The 22,698-nt window shown below is 46.5% G+C and overlaps 1 protein-coding gene across 1 annotated transcript in view; it reads left to right on the top strand.

Annotated features, from left to right (window-relative positions):
• FAM83C (family with sequence similarity 83 member C) overlaps nucleotides 1–22,681 on the top strand; it is a 33,827-nt gene extending 11,146 nt beyond the window's left edge. The window contains exons 2-5 of the mRNA XM_077832520.1: nucleotides 3,777–3,944; nucleotides 10,091–10,215; nucleotides 18,909–19,044; nucleotides 22,511–22,681. Of these exons, the coding sequence (XP_077688646.1) occupies nucleotides 3,777–3,944; nucleotides 10,091–10,215; nucleotides 18,909–19,044; nucleotides 22,511–22,681 (600 nt within the window). The remainder of the gene's footprint in view (nucleotides 1–3,776; nucleotides 3,945–10,090; nucleotides 10,216–18,908; nucleotides 19,045–22,510) is intronic.
• Nucleotides 22,682–22,698: the final 17 nt, after the last annotated feature.

Below are 22,698 nucleotides of genomic sequence, written 5' to 3'. Positions count from 1 at the left end.
CAAGAGTCTGAAGTCAGTAGAGCCATAGAGAGAAACAGGGTGCTGGAGCCCAAAGGCCTACTCTGAGAATCATGGGGTTGTTTGGTTTAGTCTTGAAAAAACGAAGCCCAGGGCCTGGTGAATAACAGAGATTGTCTAGAGACTGGACCATCACCCCCCACAAGCTATGACAGCACGACGTGCACCCCTTGATGTGGCTTCCCATTAGGGCTGGCCAGTGGTGAGCTGGAGCCGGTTCGCACTGGTTCGCTAGAACCGGCTGTTAAAAGGGCTTCTAAATTCAACTGGCCAAAAGGGGCGCCTTAGGCATCAACTCCGTGGGTGCTCCAGGGCTGGAGCACCCACGGGGAAAATTTGGTGGGTGCAGAGCACCCACCGGCAGCTCTCCGCCCCGTGCCCGGCCCCAGCTCACCTACACTCTGCCTCCGCCTCCTTCCCTGAACGCGCCGCCCTGCTCTGCTTCTCTGCCCCCCGAGTTTCCCGTGAATCAGCTGTTCACGTGGGAATCCTGGGAGGGCTGAGAAGCAAGCGGCGGTTTCGTGCTCAGGCCCAGGGAGGCGGAGCGGAGGTAAGCTAGGGCGGGGGGGGAGGGGCATAAGGAGGGCCACCCGCGCAGCAGCAGGTAACCCGAGGGGTGCAGGGGAACTGCTCCCCGCCCCAGCTCGCCTCCGCCTCTGCCTCCCTGGGCCTGAGGGCAAAGGTGCCACTTGCTTTTCAGCCCCTCCCAGGCTTCCCACGTGAACAGCTGATTCGCGGGAAGCCGGGGCGGAGAAGCAGAGCGGGGCGGCACGTTCAGGAGAGGAGGCGGAGAGGAGGTGAGGTGAGCTGGGGCTGGGTGCGGGGCGGGGAGCTGCTGGTGGGTGCTCTGTACCCACCAAATTTTCCCTGTGGGTGCTCCTGGGCTGGAGCACCCACGGAGTCGGTGCCTAAGGTGCCACTTTTGATGTGATCGGGGGGGAGTGACCACTCCCCCCCAGCTTACAGCTACCCCACCCCTAGGAGCCAGAGGGACCTACCGGATGCTTCCTGGGAGCTGCCCCAGGTAAGCAATGCCAGGACTCCTCACCTCGGCCCCCGGCAGGTCCCTCTGGCTCTTAGGGTCAGGGTGGGTACCCACTATGGTGGCCCATGAGACCCTCCTGCCCGGTTCTGGGGGCAGTCAGGGGAGAGGGGAGGGGGATGGATGGGGCAGGGGTCCCAGGGGGAGGGGCGTCAAGGAACGTGGGGGGTTGGATGGGGCAGGGGTGGGCCACAACCCCCTCGCGGGGTGAGGAGGGAACCCGTTGTTAAGATTTTGGCAGCTCATCACTGGGGCTGGCCAGAAAGCAAGAATATCTGGTCTGTGAAAAGTGTGAAGATGTCCTCCACAATGTGTAATGAAACCAAGGCCTTTAGAAACGTTCATGAAAAATCAGCCTATGAGCCCAGAGTAGACAATAGCCTGGTAGTCGGGGCACTCATGTAATATGTGAGAGATGCAGGTTCAAGCCCTGCTCCAAATCAGGCAGAGCAGGGGTTTGAATATTGGTTCCCCATCTCCCACACGAGTGTTACCTGACTATTCTGTGCTTTGTCAGACAGTTATGCACCAACATGTCCATGGGGGAAGTTGACCCTGTCAGTCAGTGGTTGGGTTTTTTTTGCTCTGAAGCTGGAGGGTTTATATACTTTTATCCTATATAATGTACCTGCAGATATCTTTATTACCTAGATCAGCAGTTCTCAAACTTTAACAACCCGAGGACACCCATTTTGATTTAAAAATTTTCAGGAACCCCCCAAGGCCCCCTGCTCAGCCCCTGTCCCACCCTCTTCCCCGAGGCCATGCCCCCACTCACTCAATCTCCCCTCCTCCTGTCGCTCGCTCTCCCCCACCCTCACTCACTTTCACTAGGCTGGGGCAGGGGTTTGCGGTGCATGAGGGGGTGAGCGGGTTGGGCTCTGGGCTAGGAGTTTGGGTGTGGGAGGTAATGTGGGCTCTGGGAGGGACTTTGGGTGCTGGATGGAACTCAGGGCTGGGGTAGGGGGTTGGGGTGTGGGAGAGGACGGGAGGGGGGCGGCGCTTACCTTGGGCAGCTCCCAAAATCGACCAGCAAATACTTCTGACAATGGCTCCTAGGAGTGGGGGGCCAGAGGGTCTCCACACGCTGCTCCTGCCCACAGGCACTGCCCCCAGAGCTCCCATTGGCTGCAGTTCCCAGCCAATGGAAGCTGCAGAGTCGGCACTTGGGCCGGGAGCAACACGCAGAGACCCCCTGCTCCCCGGGCTGCAGCGACATGCTGGCCACATCTGGGATCCCCGCTCCTCCCCCTCCCTCCCAGCACCTCCTTCGTGCCGGGGAACAGCTGTTCCCTAGTGTGAAGGAGGCACTGGGAGGGAGGAAGGGAGGGGGAAGGAGTTGATCAGTGGTGTCCATGGACCCCCCTGGAGTACCCTCGGGGACCCCCAGTTCATCTAGGTCAGTTTGAGAAACACTGACTGGGTGAATGTCCCGTCCTTTTCTGAATCTTGCTAAGCTCTTGGCCTCATGATATCTTGTGGCAATGAGTTTCACAGGCTAGTTCTGCATTGCGTAAAAAGTATTTCCTTTTATCATTCTTAAATATTGTGCTTTTCAATTTCATTGAGTTATCCCCTTTCTCTGTGTTAAATAGCAGTTCTCAATTCACCTTCTCCAAGTCGTCTAACATTCCCTCTTATCTGTCTGCTTCCTAATCTAAACATTCCCAGTCTTTTCAATCTTTCTCTCTTTCCCAAACCTTCCATCATTCTTTGCTCACCTCTGAACCGTTCTGTCTGCTACATAGTTTCTGAGATGGGGTGACCAGAATGCACATACTAACACAGGGATGGGTGTGCCATTCATTTATAGAATGGCATGATATTTCCCATATTATTTTTTATCCAGTTCCTTATGCACCCTAATGTTTTATTTCTTTTTTGGCTGCCAAGGCATACTGAGCTGAGCTCTTCATGGAAATGAGGTCTTTTTCTGGTGGGTTACAGTTAATTTAGAACCCTACAATATGTCGGAGCAATTCAAATTGTTCTTTCTACTGTTATTACTGTATACTTATCCACAGTATTTTCATCTGCTGCCATGCTATCCATTCCCCTACCTTGGTTAGGTCCCTCTGAATTTTCTCACAGTTTTTCTAGCCAAACTATGCTGCAGTCCTAAGTATACTGTGGGGATGAGCATGGTAATGCTGCCACCTTGCTGCTCCCTCTTGCTGATACCAAGTCCAGGTTCTTTATTATGAATTGAAAGACAGTCAAGGATTGGCAACAGCCTGCAGCCCTGTGTGAGGCCCTCAACATCCTGCCTCCAGGTGGATAGAGAGAAGTGCTAGGACCTGTCCCCTGGCACTCCACTATTTAGTACTTTAGTACTCCAAGGGTACCTCTATCCTAGAAACATTAGCATGGCACAGCTGCAGTGCTGTAGTGTAGATGCTTACTACAGCGATGGAAGGAGTTTTTCCATCATTGTAATAATCCACCTCTCCAAGAGGTGGTAGCTAGATCTATGGAAGAATTCTTCTGTCAACCTAGCGCTGTTTACACTAGGACTTACATGGTTTAATTACCTGAGTGATGTAGCTAGGTCAACTTAACTTTCCAGTGTACATCAGCCCTGAGTCCTTATATTTTATGGCATTCAGGTCTCTGAGGTGTTGCTTCCTCCCCTTTTCGGCTGGGAAGCTACCTACCACAGCCGTGTCCATCTTGGAATGCTCCTTCAGTTGGGCCTTCTTGTTTGTTTTCTGGCTAGGTGATCGCGGTCGTCATGGATCTCTTCACAGACATGGAGATACTCTGTGACCTGATGGAAGCTTCAAGCAGGCGACGTGTCCCTGTTTACCTGATCCTTGATGAGAAGTACTTAAAGTATTTTATAGAGATGTGCAGTAAAATGGCTCTTAACAAGGACCATTTCCCAGTAAGTTTGCAGCATTCCTTTAGGTGGTGTACAAAGTTAATGCAATTGGTATGTATGACAGAATATACCCCTGTGTTCACACACCCTATTGTAATAATGTTTGTACAAGGTATGCCTTGTGAGGTGTCATTTAAAAACTCATAATATGTTGATCAATAATATCAAGGCAAAATGCACATAGCAGCATTATATGTGGAGTTATAATCATAAGCTGACTAAAAATATGTTTTCCAGATAAGTCTGGGGAGTGGCTAACCCAGTTCCTCAGAGACAGAGGGCAAGCTGATACCTCAGGCAGGCGTAAACAAGACTGATGGACCATTATCTGCTAAGAGCTTGTCTTCACATACAGTGCCGCAGCAACACCACTTTAGTAAAGATACTGCTATGCCAAAAAGGTTCGGAGAAGGGCAACTAAAATGAGTAGGGGTTTGGAGCGGGTCCCATATGAGGAGAGATTAAAGAGGCCAGGACTTTTCAGCTTGGAAAAGAGGAGGCGAAGGAGGGATATGAGAGAGGTCTATAAAATCATGAGTGGTGTGGAGAAAGTGAATAAGGAAAAGTTATTTACTTGTTCCCATAATATAAGAACTAGGGGCCATCAAATGAAATTAATGGGCAGCAGGTTTAAAACAAATAAAAGGAAGTTCTTCTTCACTCAGTGCACAGGCAACCTGTGGAACTCCTTGCCTGAGGAGGTTGTGAAGGCTAGGACTATAACCGGGTTTAAAAGAGAACTGGATAAATTCATGGAGTTTAAGTCCATTAATGGCTATTAGCCAGGATGGGCAAGGAAGGGTGTTCCTAGCCTCTGTTTGTTAGAGGCTGGTGGTGGATGGCAGAAGAGAGATCACTTGATCATTGCCTGTTAGGTTCACTCCCTCTGGGGCACCTGGCATTGGCCACTGTCAGTAGACAGGATACTGGGCTAGATGGACCTTTGGTCTGACCCAGTATGGCCATTCTTATGTTCTTATGACTGGAGAGCTTCTCCCGTCGGTGTAGTTAATCCACCTCCACGAGAGGCAGGAGCTATGTCAACGGGAGAAGCCCTCCCCCACAGTGCAGTCTACACGAAGGGTGAGGTTGAGGGGGGGTGGATTTTTCACACCACGGAGCGACGTAGTTCTATATATCTGTGGTGTAGACCTGGCCTCAGTGGCCATTTTTTTGGCAGGGGCAAAAATCTACATCTTAGCAAAGAAACAGCATGGAGTTTCTTTCCACACAGACTGCCTGTTGCCTTGCTCCCAGATGGAAATGCTTCTCAAAGCAGGGACAGGACTATAAAAAGAAATGGCAGAGATCCCAAGGCACCATGTTATCTCTCCCTGCACATCATGTTAACAGCACCTGAGGAGACAAAGAAAGCAGCCCTTTATCTCTGGGGGAGGGGCCTTCACCTAAAAAGTTTGGTTGGTAGGACTGCTTGAAAACATGTGGTGAGAAAACTTTGCTTTGAATCTAATATAGTTTGTTAAATTAGGCACTAGTAAGTGTTTTATCTTTATTTTCTTAGAACAATTTCTGACTTATGCCTCATTACCTGTATTCACTTAAAATCAATCTCTTTGTAGTTAATAAATTTGTTTTATTGTTTTATCTAATCCAGTATGTTTCAGCTGAAGTGTCTGGACAACTATTTAAAATAACAAACTGGCATATTATTCCCCTAGGAATAACTGACTTAATCATAGAACCACAGGGCTAGAAGGGACCGCAGGGGTCAACTAGTCTAACCCCTGCCAAGATGCAGGATTTGTTGAATCTAAAACATCCAAGACAGATGCTCTCCAGCCTCCTTTGGAAAACCTCCTGCAAAGGAGATTCCAGGACCGCCCAAGGCATCTCTTCCATTGTCCTCCTGTTCTTACAGTTAGGAGGTTTTTACCTGAGATTTAATCTAAATCTGCTCTGCTGTGGTTTGAGCCCGTTGCCTCTTGGCCTGCCCTCTGTGGCAAGAGAGAACAACTTTTCTCCATCCATTTTATGGCAGCCTTTCAAGTATCTGAAGACCACTAGCATGTCCCCCCTTAATCTCCTCGTTTCCAAATTAAACATGCCCAGTTCCTTCAGCCTTTGCTCATATGGCTGTATTCCATCCCTTTGATCATCTCTGTCGCTTGCTTCTGGATTCTTTCCAGTTTCTCTTCATCCTTTTTATATATTAGTGACCAAAACTGGACACGATGCTCCAGCTGAGGCCTAATCAGCACTGAGTAAAGCGGTACTATCACCTCCCGTGATTTGCATGCTATGCCTCTTATTAATGGAGCCCAAAATTGCATTTGCGGACTCACGCTGAGGTTGTGAGCCACCACAACTCCCCAATCCTTCTCAGCAGTGCTGCTGCCAAGCCCGTTTCCCCCCATTCTGTATTTGTGCATTCGGTTTTTCTTCCGTAAGTGTAGCACCTTCCATTTATCTTTTTTTAATTTCATTTTGTTGTCTATAGCCTAGTTCTCCAATTTATCAAGAACCCTCTGAATTTTAGATGTTAAATAACACTGGACCCAGAACAGATCCCTCTAGAACCCCGCTTGAGGCCTTCCTCCAATCTGACATAATTCCATTAATAGTTACTTTGTTTGAGGTTATTTAAACCAATTATGTATCCATGATGTATATATCCATGCATTATGTATGTAGTTCCGCTGAGCCTGCATTTCTCCAGCTTACTTATGAGACTGTCATGTGGGACTGTGTCAAAAGCCTTGCTGAAGTCCACGTATATTATGACCACCACATTCCCCCTGTCCACCAGGCCAGTTACCCTGTCAAAAAGGGAAATCAAGCTGAAATCATGGTTTGTTCTTAGTAAAACTGGCTTTGGGTTTTAGATAGCTGGAAAGCTCCTTGTGCAGCCACATTGGCCTCCTGCAGATCTTCTTATCTTTCCTCTGCGTTGGAACTGCATGATGTTCAGCCGCCAGTATTACATCTTTTAAGAACTACCAGCCTCCTTCGACTCCTTTTCTTCCCAACTGATCTTTCCATAGGGCCTTGCCTACCATTTCTTAGTTGGTTGAAATCTGCCTTTCTGAGGTCCAGTGTCCTTGTTTTGCTGTTCTCATGCCCTCCTTTCCACAGGATCTTGAATTCTATCACATGATGATCAGTTCCTTCCAAGTTCCCGACCACCTTCATGTTCACAACTAATTCATCCCTGTTGGTCAAAACCAGATCCAAAATGAATGACCCCCTAGTTGTTTCCCCAACTTTATGATTCAGAAAGTTATCCTCTTAAACCTGCTAAGAATATGCAGGACATATTATGTTTTGCTGTAATAATCTTCCAAAAGATATCAGGGAAGTTAAAATCCTCCATTACTACTAGCTCACAATATATTTGTACTGTCCAGGAGAGGGATGGGTCGTACAGGACATACATTTCTGGGGGAAGACCTGTGTGTGTGCTGGGGTCACTCTATAGCATAACCCAGGCTGGTAAGAGGGTAACAAGACTTGTGGATGGGGGGAAGCGGTAGATGTGGTATATCTTGACTTTAGTAACGCTTTTGCTACTGTCTAACATGGCCGTCTCATAAACAAACTAGGGAAATGCAACCTAGATTAAGCTACTATAAGGTGGGTACATAACTGGTTGGAAAACCGTTCCTAGAGAGTAGTTGTCAGTGGTTCACAGTCATGCTGGAAGGGCATAACAAGTGGGTTCCCGCAGGGATCTGTTCTGGATCCAGTTCTGTTCAATATCTTCATCAGTGTTTTAGATAATGGCATAGAGAGTACACTTATAAAGTTTGCAGATGATACCAAGCTGGGAGGGGTTGCAAATGCTTTGGAGAATAGGATTAAAATTCAAAATGACCTGGAGAAATGGTCTGAAGTAAATAGGATGAAATTCAGTAAGGACAAATGCAAAGTACTCCACATAGGAAGGAACAATCAATTGCACACATACAGAATGGGAAACGACTGCCTAGGAAGGAGTCCTGCAGAAAGGGATCTGGGGGTCATAGTGGATCACAAGCTAAATATGAGTCTCCAGTGTAACACTGGAGCAAAACAAGAGAACATCATTCTGGGATGTATTAGCAGGAGTCTTATAAGCAAGACCCAACAAGTAATTCTTCTGCTCCACTCCTCACTGATAAGGCCTCAACTGGAGTATTGTGTCCAGTTCTGGGTGCCACATTTCAGGAAAGATGTGACAAATTGGAGAAAGTCCAGAGAAGAGCAACAAAAATTATTAAAATTCTAGAAAACATGACCTATGAGGGAAGATTGAAAAACTTGGGTTTGTTTAGTCTGGAGAAGAGAAACCTGAGAGGGGACATAAGTTTTCAGGTACATAAAAGTTTGTTTACAAGGAGGAGGGTGAAAAATTGTTGTGCTTAACCTCTGAGGATAGGACAAGAAGCAATTGGCTTAAATTGCAGCAAGGGTGGTTTAGGTTGGACATTTGGAAAAACTTCCTGTCAGGGTGGTTAAGCACTGGAATAAATTGCCCAGGGAGGTTGTGGAATCTCTGTCATTGAAGGTTTTTAAGAGCAGGTTAGACAAACACCTGTCAGGGATGGTCCAGTTATTACTTAGTCCTGCCTTGAATGCAGGGGACTGAATTATTTGACTATTTGACCTCCAGTCCTACACGTCTTTGATTTTATGAAGGATCACCAAAATACCCTGTGCAAGCTAGAAATGTGGTTAGGCTCAGGACAGTTTCACTCTGGTGAGGCAGCTAATAACCCTAATAATGTTGTCTGACAAGATTACAAGTCATGCTGATAAAGGTAACTGTGAAATAATACAGTTAGAATTATGTAAGGCTGTCAAGGTTCCTCCCCCACTCTGAACTCTAGGGTACAGATGTGGGGACCTGCATGAAAACCTCCTAAGCTTACTTTTACCAGCTTAGGTTAAAAGGTACAAATTAATTTTATCCTTTGTCCTTGGGATATCCACTGCCACCACCAAACTCTAACTGGGTTTACTGGGAAACGTAGTTTGGACACGTCTTTCCCCCCAAAATCCTCCCAACCCTTGCACCCCACTTCCTGGGAAAGGTTTGGTAAAAATCCTCACCAATTTGCATAGGTGACCACAGACCCAAACCCTTGGATCTGAGAACAATGAAAAAGCATTCAGTTTTCTTACAAGAAGACTTTTAATAGAAATAGAAGTAAAGAAATCACCTCTGTAAAATCAGGATGGTAGATACCTTACAGGGTAATTAGAATCAAAACATAGAGAATCCCTCTAGGCAAAACCTTAAATTACAAAAAAGACACACAGACAGAAATAGTCATTCTATTCAGCACAATTCTTTTCTCAGCCATTTAAAGAAATCATAATCTAACACATACCTAGCTAGATTACTTACTAAAAGTTCTAAGACTCCACTCCTGTTCTATCCCCGGCAAAAGCAGCATACCGACAGACCCTTTGTTTCTCTCCCTCCTCCCAGCTTTTGAAAGTATCTTGTCTCCTCATTGGTCATTTTGGTCAGGTGCCAGCGAGGTTACCTTTAGCTTCTTAACCCTTTACAGGTGAGAGGATTTTTCCTCTGGCCAGGAGGGATTTTAAAGGGGTTTACCCTTCCCCTTATATTTATGACAAAGGCGTTTGTACTGCATGACTAACAAAACCCTAACACTACCCGGAATCTGTATGGTATATATTAAATGGATTAAAAAGCTGACTAACGGAGAGATCTCAAAATGTAGCTGTGAATGAGGAATCATCAACTAATGGTGTCTTTCTGGTGGGTTCTGCAGGGGTGGGTTCTTAGGCCAGTGCTATTCGATAATTGTATAAATGATGTGGCAGAAACTATATCGATTTATAACTTCTATAAATGATCTAGAAGGACAAATTCTTCATGCCAAGATCTTGTATAACCTGTGGTGTAAGGTGCTAACAACACCACATTGATTTTTGGTATTTTTATTTCATTAAATGATCCTCAAGCAGCAGGCAGTTTGATAGAAAACTCTGTTACTGTAGGGAACGCAGTAGCCAGAAAACACTCGATGCCTTGCTGCTTCCCTCCTTTCAGGACCAGGGGTCACTGTCAGATAGCTTGTCGCTCAGGTTATCATACGTAAAGAAATCTGTTAAGAAAGAAAAGATTTAGCTTTCTCTATTCAATCTGGCTCAATCCATATTTCATCCTCTGATTTCAGAACATGCGAGTGCGGTGTGTGAGTGGAGACACATATTACAGTAAAGCAGGCAAGAAATTTGCAGGTCAAGTTCTGGAGAAGTTTGTACTGATAGATTGTGACCATGTTCTTGCTGGTACATACAGGTGAGACATCACAGTTTGCGCCTCTAAAACCCAGAGACATTGGGCCAAACATTCATTGTCACAGAGAAACCAACTTCATAATCTCACCCACATCCCTCACACCCTCTTCCTGCCTGATTTCGACACATGGCTCTCTCTCTTCATCATATTGTCAATTACTTCAATTTTCATGCTGATCGCTCACCCAACCTCTAGCCTCTGCCCTTACCTTACTGTTTGACCTGCAGACTGCATTAACTCTCCCACTGCACACACACTCCACCAGTGCCACTTCCTGGACTTGGTTGTCTTCACATGGCAGTGATCTTTTCCACTTTTGATCACCACTTTATTTCCTTGAATACTGCCCACTCCCACCCTGCTCTCTACCTCCCAGCTGGCCCTTCCATAACCTTCAATTGAGCAATATCTAATTTTGTTGCTGCTCGTAACTGCACCCTTGCCCATGGCTCCCTGCTTCCTCATCTCTGACCGGACTTGACACCCTCTGTTCCACACTCTCCTCCAAGCCACTCTTTTGCTCTTCCTCCCCACTGACCCTCTGCCTTGGTTTACATCCAGCATTTGCTTCCCCCACTCTTATTCCTGAACAGCTGAGCAGCCCCGAAGAGTCTCCATGGGCCACCGGGGCTTCCTTCACCACAAACTCATCTTCTCCTCCTTAAGGGATAGCTCCATGGTATGAGCATTGGCCTGCTAAACCCAGGGTTGTGAGCTCAATCCTTGAGGGGGCCATTTAGGGATCTGGGGCAAAAATTGGGGATTGGTCCTGCTTTGAGCAGGGGGTTGGACTAGATGACCTCCTGAGGTCCCTTCCAACCCTGATATTCTATGATTCTGCTGACTTCCTCACAAAGCAGCCCTACTTCCCCCTTATTGAGTCCCAGGCTACACCCCCATTGCCTCATAACCACTATCAACTCCCTCCTGAAGCCCTCTCCACTTGCTGAACCCTCGTGCTTCTGCCCAGGATCTTGCTGACTTGGCTGAATTTCAGACTTTCTGCTGCTTCTGTGACTATCGTTCCCTCCTCCTTGGAATGCTGTCCTCCCGCCTCCAAGAATGCTCCTTCCGTGTCTCCTGCTGATGCCCCTTTTCCTGCTCTGTCCGGATCCTTCAGACTCTGTCCTTGGCCCTTTCTGCCCTTTAGCAGTTTAGCCTACATGGCCGCACTTGCTCATGTTAACTTAACTGTCTTCTCCAAGCTGACAGGTCACAGACCTGCTTCCCTGTGTGCAGCCCTGCGCCCCAGGCTCGCTCTCCTGAATGGTTACCAACAGCTCCAGCTTAATACGGCTTAAAGCCAACTCTTCCTCTCCTAACACCTCTCCTTCCAGACTAGTGTCATTGCTGACACCCCAGTCCAGAGTTCATGTCTGACTCCTCCCCCTCACAGCTAAGGCATTCCCAAATCTTCCGAGTTTCTTTACAACATACCAAAATATGAGACCCTTTTTTTCTGTGCCAATGGCTAACTGCTTGTCCCCAACCTGGACACATCCCACCTGGATTCATAGATATTTAGGTCAGAAGGGACCACTATGATCATCTAGTCTGACCTCCTGCACAACGCAGGCCACAGAATTTCACCCACCTACCCCTGCGAAAAACCTCTCACCTATGTCTGAGCTATTGAAGTCCTCAAATTGTGGTTTAAAGACTTCAAGGAGCAGAGAATCCTCCAGCAAGTGACCCGTGCCCCATGCTACAGAGGAAGGCGAAAAACCTCCAGGGCCTCTTCCAATCTGCCCTGGAGGAAAATTCCTTCTCGACCCCAAATATGGCGATCAGCTAAACCCTGAGCATATGGGCAAGATTCATCAGCCAGATACTACAGAAAATTCTTTCCTGGGTAACTCAGATCCCACCCCATCTAATATCCCATCACAGGCCATTGGGCCTATTTACCATGAATATTTAATTACCAAAACCATGTTATCCCATTATACCATCTCCTCCATAGACTTATCTGGTTTAATCTTAAAGCCAGATAGATCTTTTGCCCCCACTGCTTCCCTTGGAAGGCTAGTCCAAAACTTCACTTCTCTGATGGTTAGAAACCTTCGTCTAATTTCTAGTCTAAATTTCCTGGTGGCCAGTTTATATCCATTTGTTCTTGTGTCCACATTGGTACTGAGCTTAAATAATTCCTCTCCCTCTCCGGTATTTATCCCTCTGCTATATTTATAGAGAGCAATCATATCTCCCCTCAACCTTCTTTTCGTTAGGCTAAACAAGCCAAGCTCCTTGAGTCTCCTTTCATAAGACAAGTTTTCCATTCCTCCGATCATCCTAGTAGCCCTTCTCTGTACCTGTTCCAGTTTGAATTCATCCTTCTTAAACATGGGAGACCAGAACTGCACACAGTATTCCAGGTGAGGTCTCACCAGTGCCTTGTATAACGGTACTAAGACCTCCTTATCCCTACTGCAAATACCTCTCCTGATGCATCCCAAGACCTCATTAACTTTTTTCACGGCCATATCACATTCGCAGCTCATAGTCATCCTATGATCAACCAATACTCCAAGGTCCTTTTCCTCCTCCGTTACTTCTAACTGATGCGTCCCTAGCTTATAACTAAAATTCTTGTTATTAATCCCTAAATACATGACCTTACACTTCTCACTATTAAATTTCATCCTATTACTATTATTTCAGTTTATAAGGTCATTCAGATCCTCCTGTAGGATATCCCTGTCCTCCTCTAAATTGGCAATACCTCCCAGCTTTGTATCATCCGCAAACTTTGTTAGCACACTCCCACTTTTTGTGCCAAGGTCAGTAATAAAAAGATAGGTCCCAAAACCGATCCTTGAGGAACTCCACTAGTGACCTCCCTCCAGCCTAACAGTTCACCTTTCAGTAGGACCCGTTGTAGTCTCCCCTTTAACCAGTTCCTTATCCACCTTTCAATTTTCCTATTGATCCCCACCTTTTCCAATTTAACTAATAATTCCCCATGTGGCACCGTATCAAATGCCTTACTAAAATCTAGGTAAATTAGATCCACTGTGTTTCCTTTGTCTAAAAAATCTGTTCCTTTCTCAAAGGAGATCAGGTTGGTTTGGCACGATCTACCTTTTGTAAAACCATGTTGTATTTTGTCCCATTTACCATTGACTTCAATGTCCTTAACTACTTTCTCCTTCAAAATTTTTTCCAAGACCTTGCATACTACAGATGTCAAACTAACAGGCCTATAACTACCCGGATAACTTTTTTTCCCTTTCTAAAAAATAGGAACTATGTTAGCAATTCTCCAATCATACGGTACAACCCCTGAGTTTACAGATTCATTAAAAATTCTTGCTAATGGGCTTGCAATTTCATGTGTCAATTCCTTTAATATTCTTGGATGAAGATTATCTGGGTCCCCCGATTTAGTCCCATTAAGATGTTTGAGTTTCGCTTCTACCTCAAATATGGTAATGTCTACCTCCATATCCTCATTCCCATTTGTCATGCTACCATTATCCCTAAGATCCTCTTTAGTCTTATTAAAGACTGAGGCAAAGTATTTGTTAAGATATTGGGCCATGCCTAGATTATCCTTGACCTCCACTCCATCCTCAGTGTTTAGCAGTCCCACTTCTTCTTTCTTTGTTTTCTTCTTATTTATATGACTATAGAACCTTTTACTATTGGTTTTAATTCCCTTTGCAAGGTCCAACTCTACTTGACTTTTAGCCTGTCTCACTTTATCCCTACACGTTCTGACCTCAATAAGGTAGCTTTCCTTGCTGATCCCTCCCTTCTTCCACTCCCTGTATGCTTTCTGCTTTTTCTTAATCACCTCTCTGAGATGCTTGCTCATCCAGCTTGGTCTACAACTCCTGCCTATGATTTTTTTCCCCTTTCTTGGGATGCAGGCTTCCAATAGCTTCTGCAGCTTTGATTTAAAATAATCCCAGGCCTCCTCTACCTTTAGATCTATAAATTCTTCAGTCCAATCCACTTCCCTAACTAATATCCTTAATTTTTGAAAGTCAGCCCTTTTGAAATCAAAAACCCTAGTTGCAGATTTATTTTTGTTAATCCTTCCATTCAGTTTGAACTGAATTAGCTCATGATCACTTGAGCCAAGACTATCCCCTACAACCATTTCTTCTATGAGGTCCTCACTACTCACCAAAACCAAATCTAAAATGGCATCCCCTCTAGTCGGTTCAGCAACTACTTGCTGAAGGAATCCATCAGCTATCGCATCTAGGAAAATCTGAGCCCTATTATTATTACTAGCACTCGTCCTCCAGTCTATATCTGGGAAGTTAAAGTATCCCATGATCACACAGTTTCCATTAGTATTTACTTTATTAAAAACATTAAAAAGGGCTCTATCCATATCCAAATTAGATCCCGGCGGTCTATAGCACACCCCAAGCACTATCCCAGGGGAGGCTCTAATAGTTTTCTTCCCCAATTTAATTTTTGCCCAGACGGACTCAGTCATATCCATTCCATCGCTTCTTATTCTTTACATTCTATCTCATCATTGATATACAGTGCTACTCCACCACCTTTACCTTTATTTCAATCTTTCCTAAACAGCACATACCCTTCAATACCTGTAGTCCAGTCATGACTGCTATTCCACCATGTTTGTTATCCCTATAATATCTGGTTTCACTTCCTGCACCAGTAGCTCTAGTTCCTCCATTTTGTTACCTAGGCTCCTCGCATTAGTGTACAAACATCTTTATTTTTGCTGTTTGGCCTCACTCACATTCTGTACCCTATTAGGCACGGTCATTCTGCAGCCAGTATAACCTATTAGACTGGTATCTACACTGCCCTTCCTCCTACCCACGGCTGTATCCTTTCTTACTTCATTTTCTTTCCTCTCAATGCTAAAATCCGGCGTGGAGATTACCTGGACATCTCCCAACCATCTCCCCCAAATTCCTAGTTTAAAGCTCTCTTCATCAGCTGTGCCAGCCTCCGTCCTAGAAGTCTATTTCCTTCCCTACTCAGATGAAGTCCATCCCGAGAGAACTGTCCTCTGTCCATGAATACCTCCCAGTGGCCATACATCCCAAAGCCCTCCTTATAGCACCACTGCCTAAGCCATCTGTTGATAGTCATAATAAAAAGTTTTTTTCCTCCTGCTGATAATAGCCCACCTTAATTGATTAGTCTCATTACAGTTGGTATGGCAACACCCATTTTTTCATGTTCTCTGTGTGTATATATATTTTCCTACTATATTTTCCACTGCATGCATCTGATGAAGTGGGTTTTAGCCCATGAAAGCTTATGCTCAAATAAATTGGTTAGTCTCTAAGGTGCCACAAGTACTCCTTTTCTTTTTGCAAAGACAGACTAACACAGCTGTTACTCTGAAACCAGTCATAATCTTGTCACACCTTTGTTGCCCTTCTCTAGGAACAGGCAGAATCCCACTAAAGATCACCTGAGCCTCGATTTCCTTAAGCGTCTTCCCCAGCCTAGCATAGTCTCCCTTAATACTTTCCAGTGAGAATCTAGCCGTATCATTTGTTCCCACATGAAGGATAATTAGGGGATTCTTTCCTGCTCCCTTTAGAATTCTTTTCAACCTCAGGTCTACATCCTGTATCTTAGCACCTGGAAGACAGCATACCCTCCTATTCTCTGGATCAGCTCTGGTTACAGGCCTGTCTATACTTCTCATTAAAGAGTCCCCAATCACATAGACCTGCCTTTTCCTAGTGACGGTGCTATTATCCAGTCTATCCCCTGTTCCTTCTGGCTGCAAGTTCTTTCCATTCCTATTCTCCCTTGTAATCCTCTTTAACCCATCCTGTATCCTCCTGGAGCTCATATTTGGTGTAATCTCCATTGACTCTTCCCCTTTTCCTAGAGGACTAGCTGCTCTTCTCTTCTTCCTTGCCCTTCCACCTTCAGTGACTACCTGCTGAGCCCCTTCTTCATTTTCCAACTCTGCAAACCTGTTCTTGAGCTTTATTTCTCCTTCACTAGCCCGTCTTTTCCTCTGCTTGGTTCTTTTAGTCACATGCTTCCACTGACCACTTTCCTCACCCAGTCTCCCCTCAGAATTCCCCAGCCCTGATTCCACCTGCAAGCCTCAGCTTTTCCCTTCAGATGCCTCATATCTTTGCTCCATAATCTGCTCGAACCCCTTCCTAAACTCTACCAGACTTTCCATCTGCATCTCCAAACCTCGGATCTTTTCCTCCATCAGCTCTATCAGACGGCATTTCATGCAGACAAAACTCTTACCAGGTGCCCCCTCCAGGATCATGGACATACCGCAGCTTCCACATCCAGTCATCCTCATTGTGTCTTCCACTACATGGGTCACTCCCACTGCTGCCTCTGTATCTGTCATAGCCTTCCCACCTAAACCCTGTTAATCTGGGAAGCACAAACCACACCCAAACACCAGCACCCACAGCAAAAACAAACCCCAAACAAGCACCACAAGACAAACTCCCCTGTTCACAGCTCTGTTTGCTGGCTCCTGTGCCGCTGCCTGACTGGCTGGCTGCCTTTTAGGACCCCTAGTCAGAGAAGCGCCCCGCCCCGCCCCCCCCCCCCCAAATCAGGGCTCAGCTTCTCTCCCAGCACAAAGCACCTACAAGCCTCTACACCTACAAATACAAAACCAAATACAAATACCTTCTCCTCCAACAGAACTCCCACTCAGACTTCCCTCTTTACAGCTCTGTTTGCTGGCTCCTGGGCCACTGCAGCTGTCTGTGCCCTGTCCTCACTCCCCTGCCAGTCTGATCATGTCACCTCAAGCTGTCTACTGGCAACAAGTTTACATTTCTAGTTCCCTCCTCCAAGGCCTTGCCCTGGCCTACATCTTAGATCTCCCCTCTTGCCATGCTCCCCACTCTGCCAACAAACCCAGCCACGTCCTCCTCCCATGGTCAGACTGGGAGCTCTCCAAGAAGGCACGCTATTTCCCTAGTGTCCATAATGACACAATGGACATAATCAAACTGACCTTATTGTTTTGAATTATTCTTTCCTCTGGATTCCCAGCAGGTTCTGTGTTCTCTGGCCATAGTTTAGAATGAACCCAGTAAGGGTAGAAGGGAAACAACCGAATATCCAGTCAGTTAGGCTTGAAAGGCGAAGGCAGGAAGCCTAAATCTCATCTTGCCAAGCAATGCAAACCAGGAGCAACTCGACCAGTCACTGGGTTGGCACCAGAACAAAACCGGTGTGTGCCCAGCATTACATCAAGGGGCCACACGAGAGCTCAATGCATTAATCTTGCCCAGAAGGTTGTGAGGATTAACAAGCGCTTTCGCTGGCATATCCAGGGAGGCCGCACATTACAGAGGCTGAGATGATAAACATCTACACTATGGGCAGTGAGGGCGAGAAGCTGGACCAATCAGAGACATCCAGTGACAATAACCGCAGGTCAAAGAACACCTGGGAAACGGCAGCAGCTTCTAGCCAGCTGGTGCCACAAAGAGGCAATGTGGACAAACCAGCCCGTGCGCTGCAGCATTGGCAGGTGCCAGGGACAGCTAGGCTCAGTCCTTTCCCCTCCCTCCGCATTGCCACCACTGTCCTGCAGGGAAAGTCCTGTCCAGCTCCTGGACACCTCCACAGGCTCCCTGCAGAGCTCAGTGTGTCTCCCCTGCTTCTCAGAGCAACGGCCAAGGGACTCCTCCTTCCCCCCAGCTCCCTGCGTTCATCAGTGCTACCCCACCAAGCTTCCCGCACGACTGCCCCATGCGCCCACCTGTGCCCCCACCCTCCACTGCCCACACTCCCCCTGCCCTTCCCACCTGTGCCCCAACCCTCTGCTGCCCATGTTCCCCCTGCCCCCCCCCCATGGCGCCTCCCCCACCCCTTGCCTCCTGCATTGCTGAAGCGCTGAGCAGGGAGCTGTTGGCACAGATCAATGTAGTGTTTGTGAAGCACTCCTGCTTGGTGCTGCATGCTCTGCCCCCCACAGCACCCTTCTCCCAGCACCACATACCGTTACACCCGCTAATGCTCTCCCACCCCTGGCAGTGTAACGCACCCTGCACCTTCATGCAATTAATATTACCTGTTGTATAATGTAGATGAAATGTGTGGACCCAGACAGTCACAGGTGCTAATGTGACCTGGTCACTGTCCAAAATTAAACAGTTTAACCCAGGTTCGGGGGTTGGTATCCTGAGACTTCAGCGGGCTCAGTACCTGGCAAACACACCATTAAAAATCCATTTTTACCTTGTACTAAAGATACTGAAAATACAGTGAGCCGATCCCTGAGGCTCTGGTAGCCTCTGCCTTGCCTCCCTCTGTGCCCGGTATCCCCCAGAACACCCACCCCCATAGCCTGGGATCCCCCCACTCCAGGGGGATCCCACTGCCCCAGAGAATACATCCTCTACAGACCGGGACCTCCTGGACACATCCAGTCCCCAATCCAGGATCCCTCCCAGCCCCTTGGGGACACACCCAGAGCCCCCCACTCGCTTGGCCCTCCTCCCTGTTGTGGTTTAAACTGCCTACAAGAAGCCAAGTATGTCTGCACCCCTCCCCTCCCTATGTACAGCCAGAGCCCAGGGCGTGACATCCTTCTCCCTCTGGTGAAACAGACACCTTCCCCTGAGACCGTGGGGGTCAGGCACCAATCTATTACAATGCACACGTCAGTGTGAGGATATAAATGATGTAATATCTATGGTAAATCATTCAAAGGTTAGAAATACCCGCTAATTATCTCTTTCCAGTTTTACTTGGCTGTGCAGTCAAGTTCACACCTGCTTGGTGACACACTTCCGAGGCAAAATCGTTGAGGACTTTGACAGAGAATTCCGAAGCTTGTACACAGAATCCAAACCTGTGCCTGCTTTCTGCATCCCCGAGGCTGGAACAAACCCTGCTTCAGCTCACAGCTCAGCATGGACCTTCCAGTCTCTCTTAAAATCTGCCAAACCGAACGAAGCTGGAACCGCAAGCCAGGCCAGTAGTCTCTCAAATTCAAGCATTGAGAGCATAAAGATGTCTCCTTTTCGGAAGAACTCCACCTACAATGTACTCCATGAAAAGCAAGACTTGGGTCCTGGTTTCATCAGTGAAAAGAGAAAGGAAGCCATCAGCTCCATGAAGCCAAATGACTCCAAGCAGCACTGGGAAATGTCAAACTCTAACCAAAACACTTCAGCTAAATTCAAGTCTGCCTTATATGACCAGCCTAATCATAAGTCACACCAGGCATCCTTGCAGCCAATGTCTTTCCCCATACTAAGCTGCAGTGAACCTAATCATCTAGAAAATAAGGCATTGGCTAAAACTAAAAATGGCCAGTTGCTCCATCACTCTGCCATGAGACAGGGACCAAACTTACGATCCCCCTCTGAGAACACTAGTACAAATGGGGCAAATACCAAGCAGAAAGCACCCAGTGATGTTTCAAGTGGAAAATCAATAGAAAGCAGCAGCAAAATATGCAAGAATGAGAAAACGCTGACTCTTGGGCATAGTAAACTGGACCTGATTATCCAATACAATCAGTTAAAAAGTGAGTGGACAGCTGCAGTCCCAAGCTCTGCTAGACTCAGTGATGAAGTGCCAAAGGAAAATAGCTGCAATATACACAGGGATGAGAAAACTCTGACTCTTGGACACAGTAAACTGGATCTGATCACAAGTTATAACAAATCAAAATCTAAGCAAATATCTAGTCAATTTGGGCCCTAACCCTCTCTTGTCCTAGGGTGTCTCTACACTGGCCCAGCTGCCTAGTGAAGTAGATAGTGAAGACGCTACCTACTCAGATGGGAGAGTGTCTCGTGGCGGCACAGGTACGCCACCTCTACGAGAGGTGACAGTGTGTCAACAGGAGAAGCCCTCCCATTGACATAGTGTTGTCTACACTGGGGGTTGGGTCAGTGTAACTACATCACTCAGGGGTGTGGATTTTCCATACCCCTGAGCGACTTAGTTACACTGATGTAAGTTTGTAGTGTAGACCAGGGCCTAGTTACATTCTCCAATCTCATTCCCAGAGTTACCATAATTTTTTTTGCAAAAAGAAAAGGAGGACTTGTGGCACCTTAGAGACTAACAAATTTATTTGAGCATAAGCTTTTGTGAGCTTCAGCTCACTTCACTGAATGCATTCAGTGGAAAATACAGTGGGGAGATTTATATACATAGAGAACGTGAAACAATGGGTGTTACCATACACACTGTAACAAGAGTTATCACTTAAGGTGAGCTATTACCAGCAGGAGAGTGGGGGGAATAAACATGGGGAAATAGTTTTTCTGATACAACATAAAACTGTCAGTTTGAAAACAAACACAAAACACAGAGTAACATGATGAAATAGTCCAGGCTTCTACATTCCTTTAGCCTGTATTAAAAAAGACCATTTTACTACAAGCTTTATTTTAAAATAATCATTTGACATAGAATCTCAAAGTTGGAAGGGACCTCAGGAGGTCATCTAGTCCAACCCCCTGCTCAAAGCAGGACCAATCCCCAATTTTTTCCCCAGATCCCTAAATGGCCCCCTCAAGGATTGAGCTCACAACCCTGAGTTTAGCAGGCCAATGCTCAAATCATTGAGCTATCCCTCCCCACTTACATCATCCTCTATAGTTCTTTGATTGGTTCTTGGTGATTTAACTAGGGTTCTGTTTAAATTAAGAGGAGTATTTAAAGATTTTCTTTTCCTATATCAATTTTGTTGACCGCTGACCTGATGTTATGACTTAAGGCTACGATTTTATCACGGAAGTCACGGACTCCATGATTTCCAGAGACCCCTGTGACTTCAGCCCTGCAGGCGGTACGGGGACCCCCCGCAGCTGAGCTCCCCATTTTGTCACAGATATATTTACTAAAAGTCATGCACAGGTCAGGGCTTCTGTGAATTTTTCTTTATTGCCCATGACCTATCTGTGCCTTTTACTAAAAATACCTGTGCCAAAATCTTAGCCTTACTTATGACCTACAATCCTATCTCATGTCTCCTGGGTGATTTTATGCTTGCTAGAGGTAAAATGATGTAATAGGAGTATAAAATTGTATGTATGTGGGTGTATGGCTTGTTAGCATGGAATATGCATGGGGGCAAATAGGTGAACGTAAGTATATGGCTTATTAAGCTTGTTAAAATTTAAGGGTCTATCATATTAGGTTAAGGCTTTGTGAAAGTAATTATTTTAAAGACTGAACTGTAGCTGAAATGAGAAACCTAAGAAGATAATCCCGGATCAAATATTTTTTACTTTCATTCTGAAACAAAATCAAATAACCCCAAACAGGTCCAGTACTCCACAGGAAGGGAGTTTGGGGGACTTTAGCAATGAGGTTGCTATGCAGTATCTAAGCAGTTAGACTGCTTGTACATATAGGAATTATTAAGAAATAAATGATATGAGAGGAATATCAATGCTTGATGCTTAATTAAGGCCACGTAGGGTTAGGGACAGCTATTCACCTTATTATAATCAGGATAAAGCATGAAATGGTATATATCTGTATTATCACCATAAGGAAGGGTATAAAATATCACACCCAGTTCCCATTTCTTGGGGTGCGTCAGGGCCCCAAGACTGTGTAAACTGAATCAGGATCCCCTTTCTGATGGGCTCCACTTATGTCCCCTTCCATCTTTGTTTCCAATGGTCTCCGTACGTTGTAAATATGCACAATGTAAGACTGTATGTAGGAGCGATGCAGGAAACCACTTTACTGTACTTCCCTTATTCTAATCTTAGTGCATATTGATCCTTTCCTATAATTTCAATTATAGTTGTCTGTACTAAATAAAGTTTGTGTGTTTCCCCAAATTCCATCTTCTTAATTAACTTTAAGTAGCCACCTAGGAAAAGTACCTGTTATCTTTAACAAGAGCATGTTGCACCCCAATACATAATCTTATAAGTGTGATAACTGTTCAGGGTACAACTTGCTGACAACAATGTTAAGAGAGATGGTGCAAACTACATTAAAAAAGTAAAGAAAACTTACAACTAAAAATATCAGTGTCCAGTCATGGGATTGCGCATGCATGTATGTGTCTGGGGTGAGGATGTAGAAGAATAAATGTGAGAGCATGCATGTTGCTGAGCAAGGCATTGCCATTCTTGGAACAAAGACTGTCGGCGAGAACTCCGTCCTCCGGCACGTTAGAGCTCTCCGCACGAAGCAGAAAGCTTGTCTGGGAGGCAGCCAGAACTCCCTCTGGGCTGCTCCCAGCCTCTGGGCTGGGCTCCTGCAGGAACTGAGGACCATCACAAACCTCGCTACCTTCCACCCCATTTGCAAAGTGCCTTTCTTTGACTTTGCTTCTCTACTATAAACACATCGCTGCACCCAGGCAGGCGCGAGGACAGGGACACCTGCGGCCCGGCCCGGCCCGGTGACGGCCACGCGCCCACGGGGGGCCGGGCCGGGCCGGGCCGGGGCAGCCCCAGGGAACGGCGCGGAACGGGGGCCCCGGGAGCCCGAAGTGAAGGGCGGTCGCCGGCCAGGAACAGACCCGGGCTAAGCGCTGCGCGGGGCCGA

The sequence above is a fragment of the Eretmochelys imbricata genome, chromosome 13, assembly GCF_965152235.1.
Source record: "Eretmochelys imbricata isolate rEreImb1 chromosome 13, rEreImb1.hap1, whole genome shotgun sequence".
NCBI lineage: Eukaryota > Metazoa > Chordata > Testudines > Cheloniidae > Eretmochelys > Eretmochelys imbricata.
The sequence above is the reverse complement of the archived record's forward strand: the minus strand, read 5'-3'. Positions and strand labels throughout refer to the sequence as shown.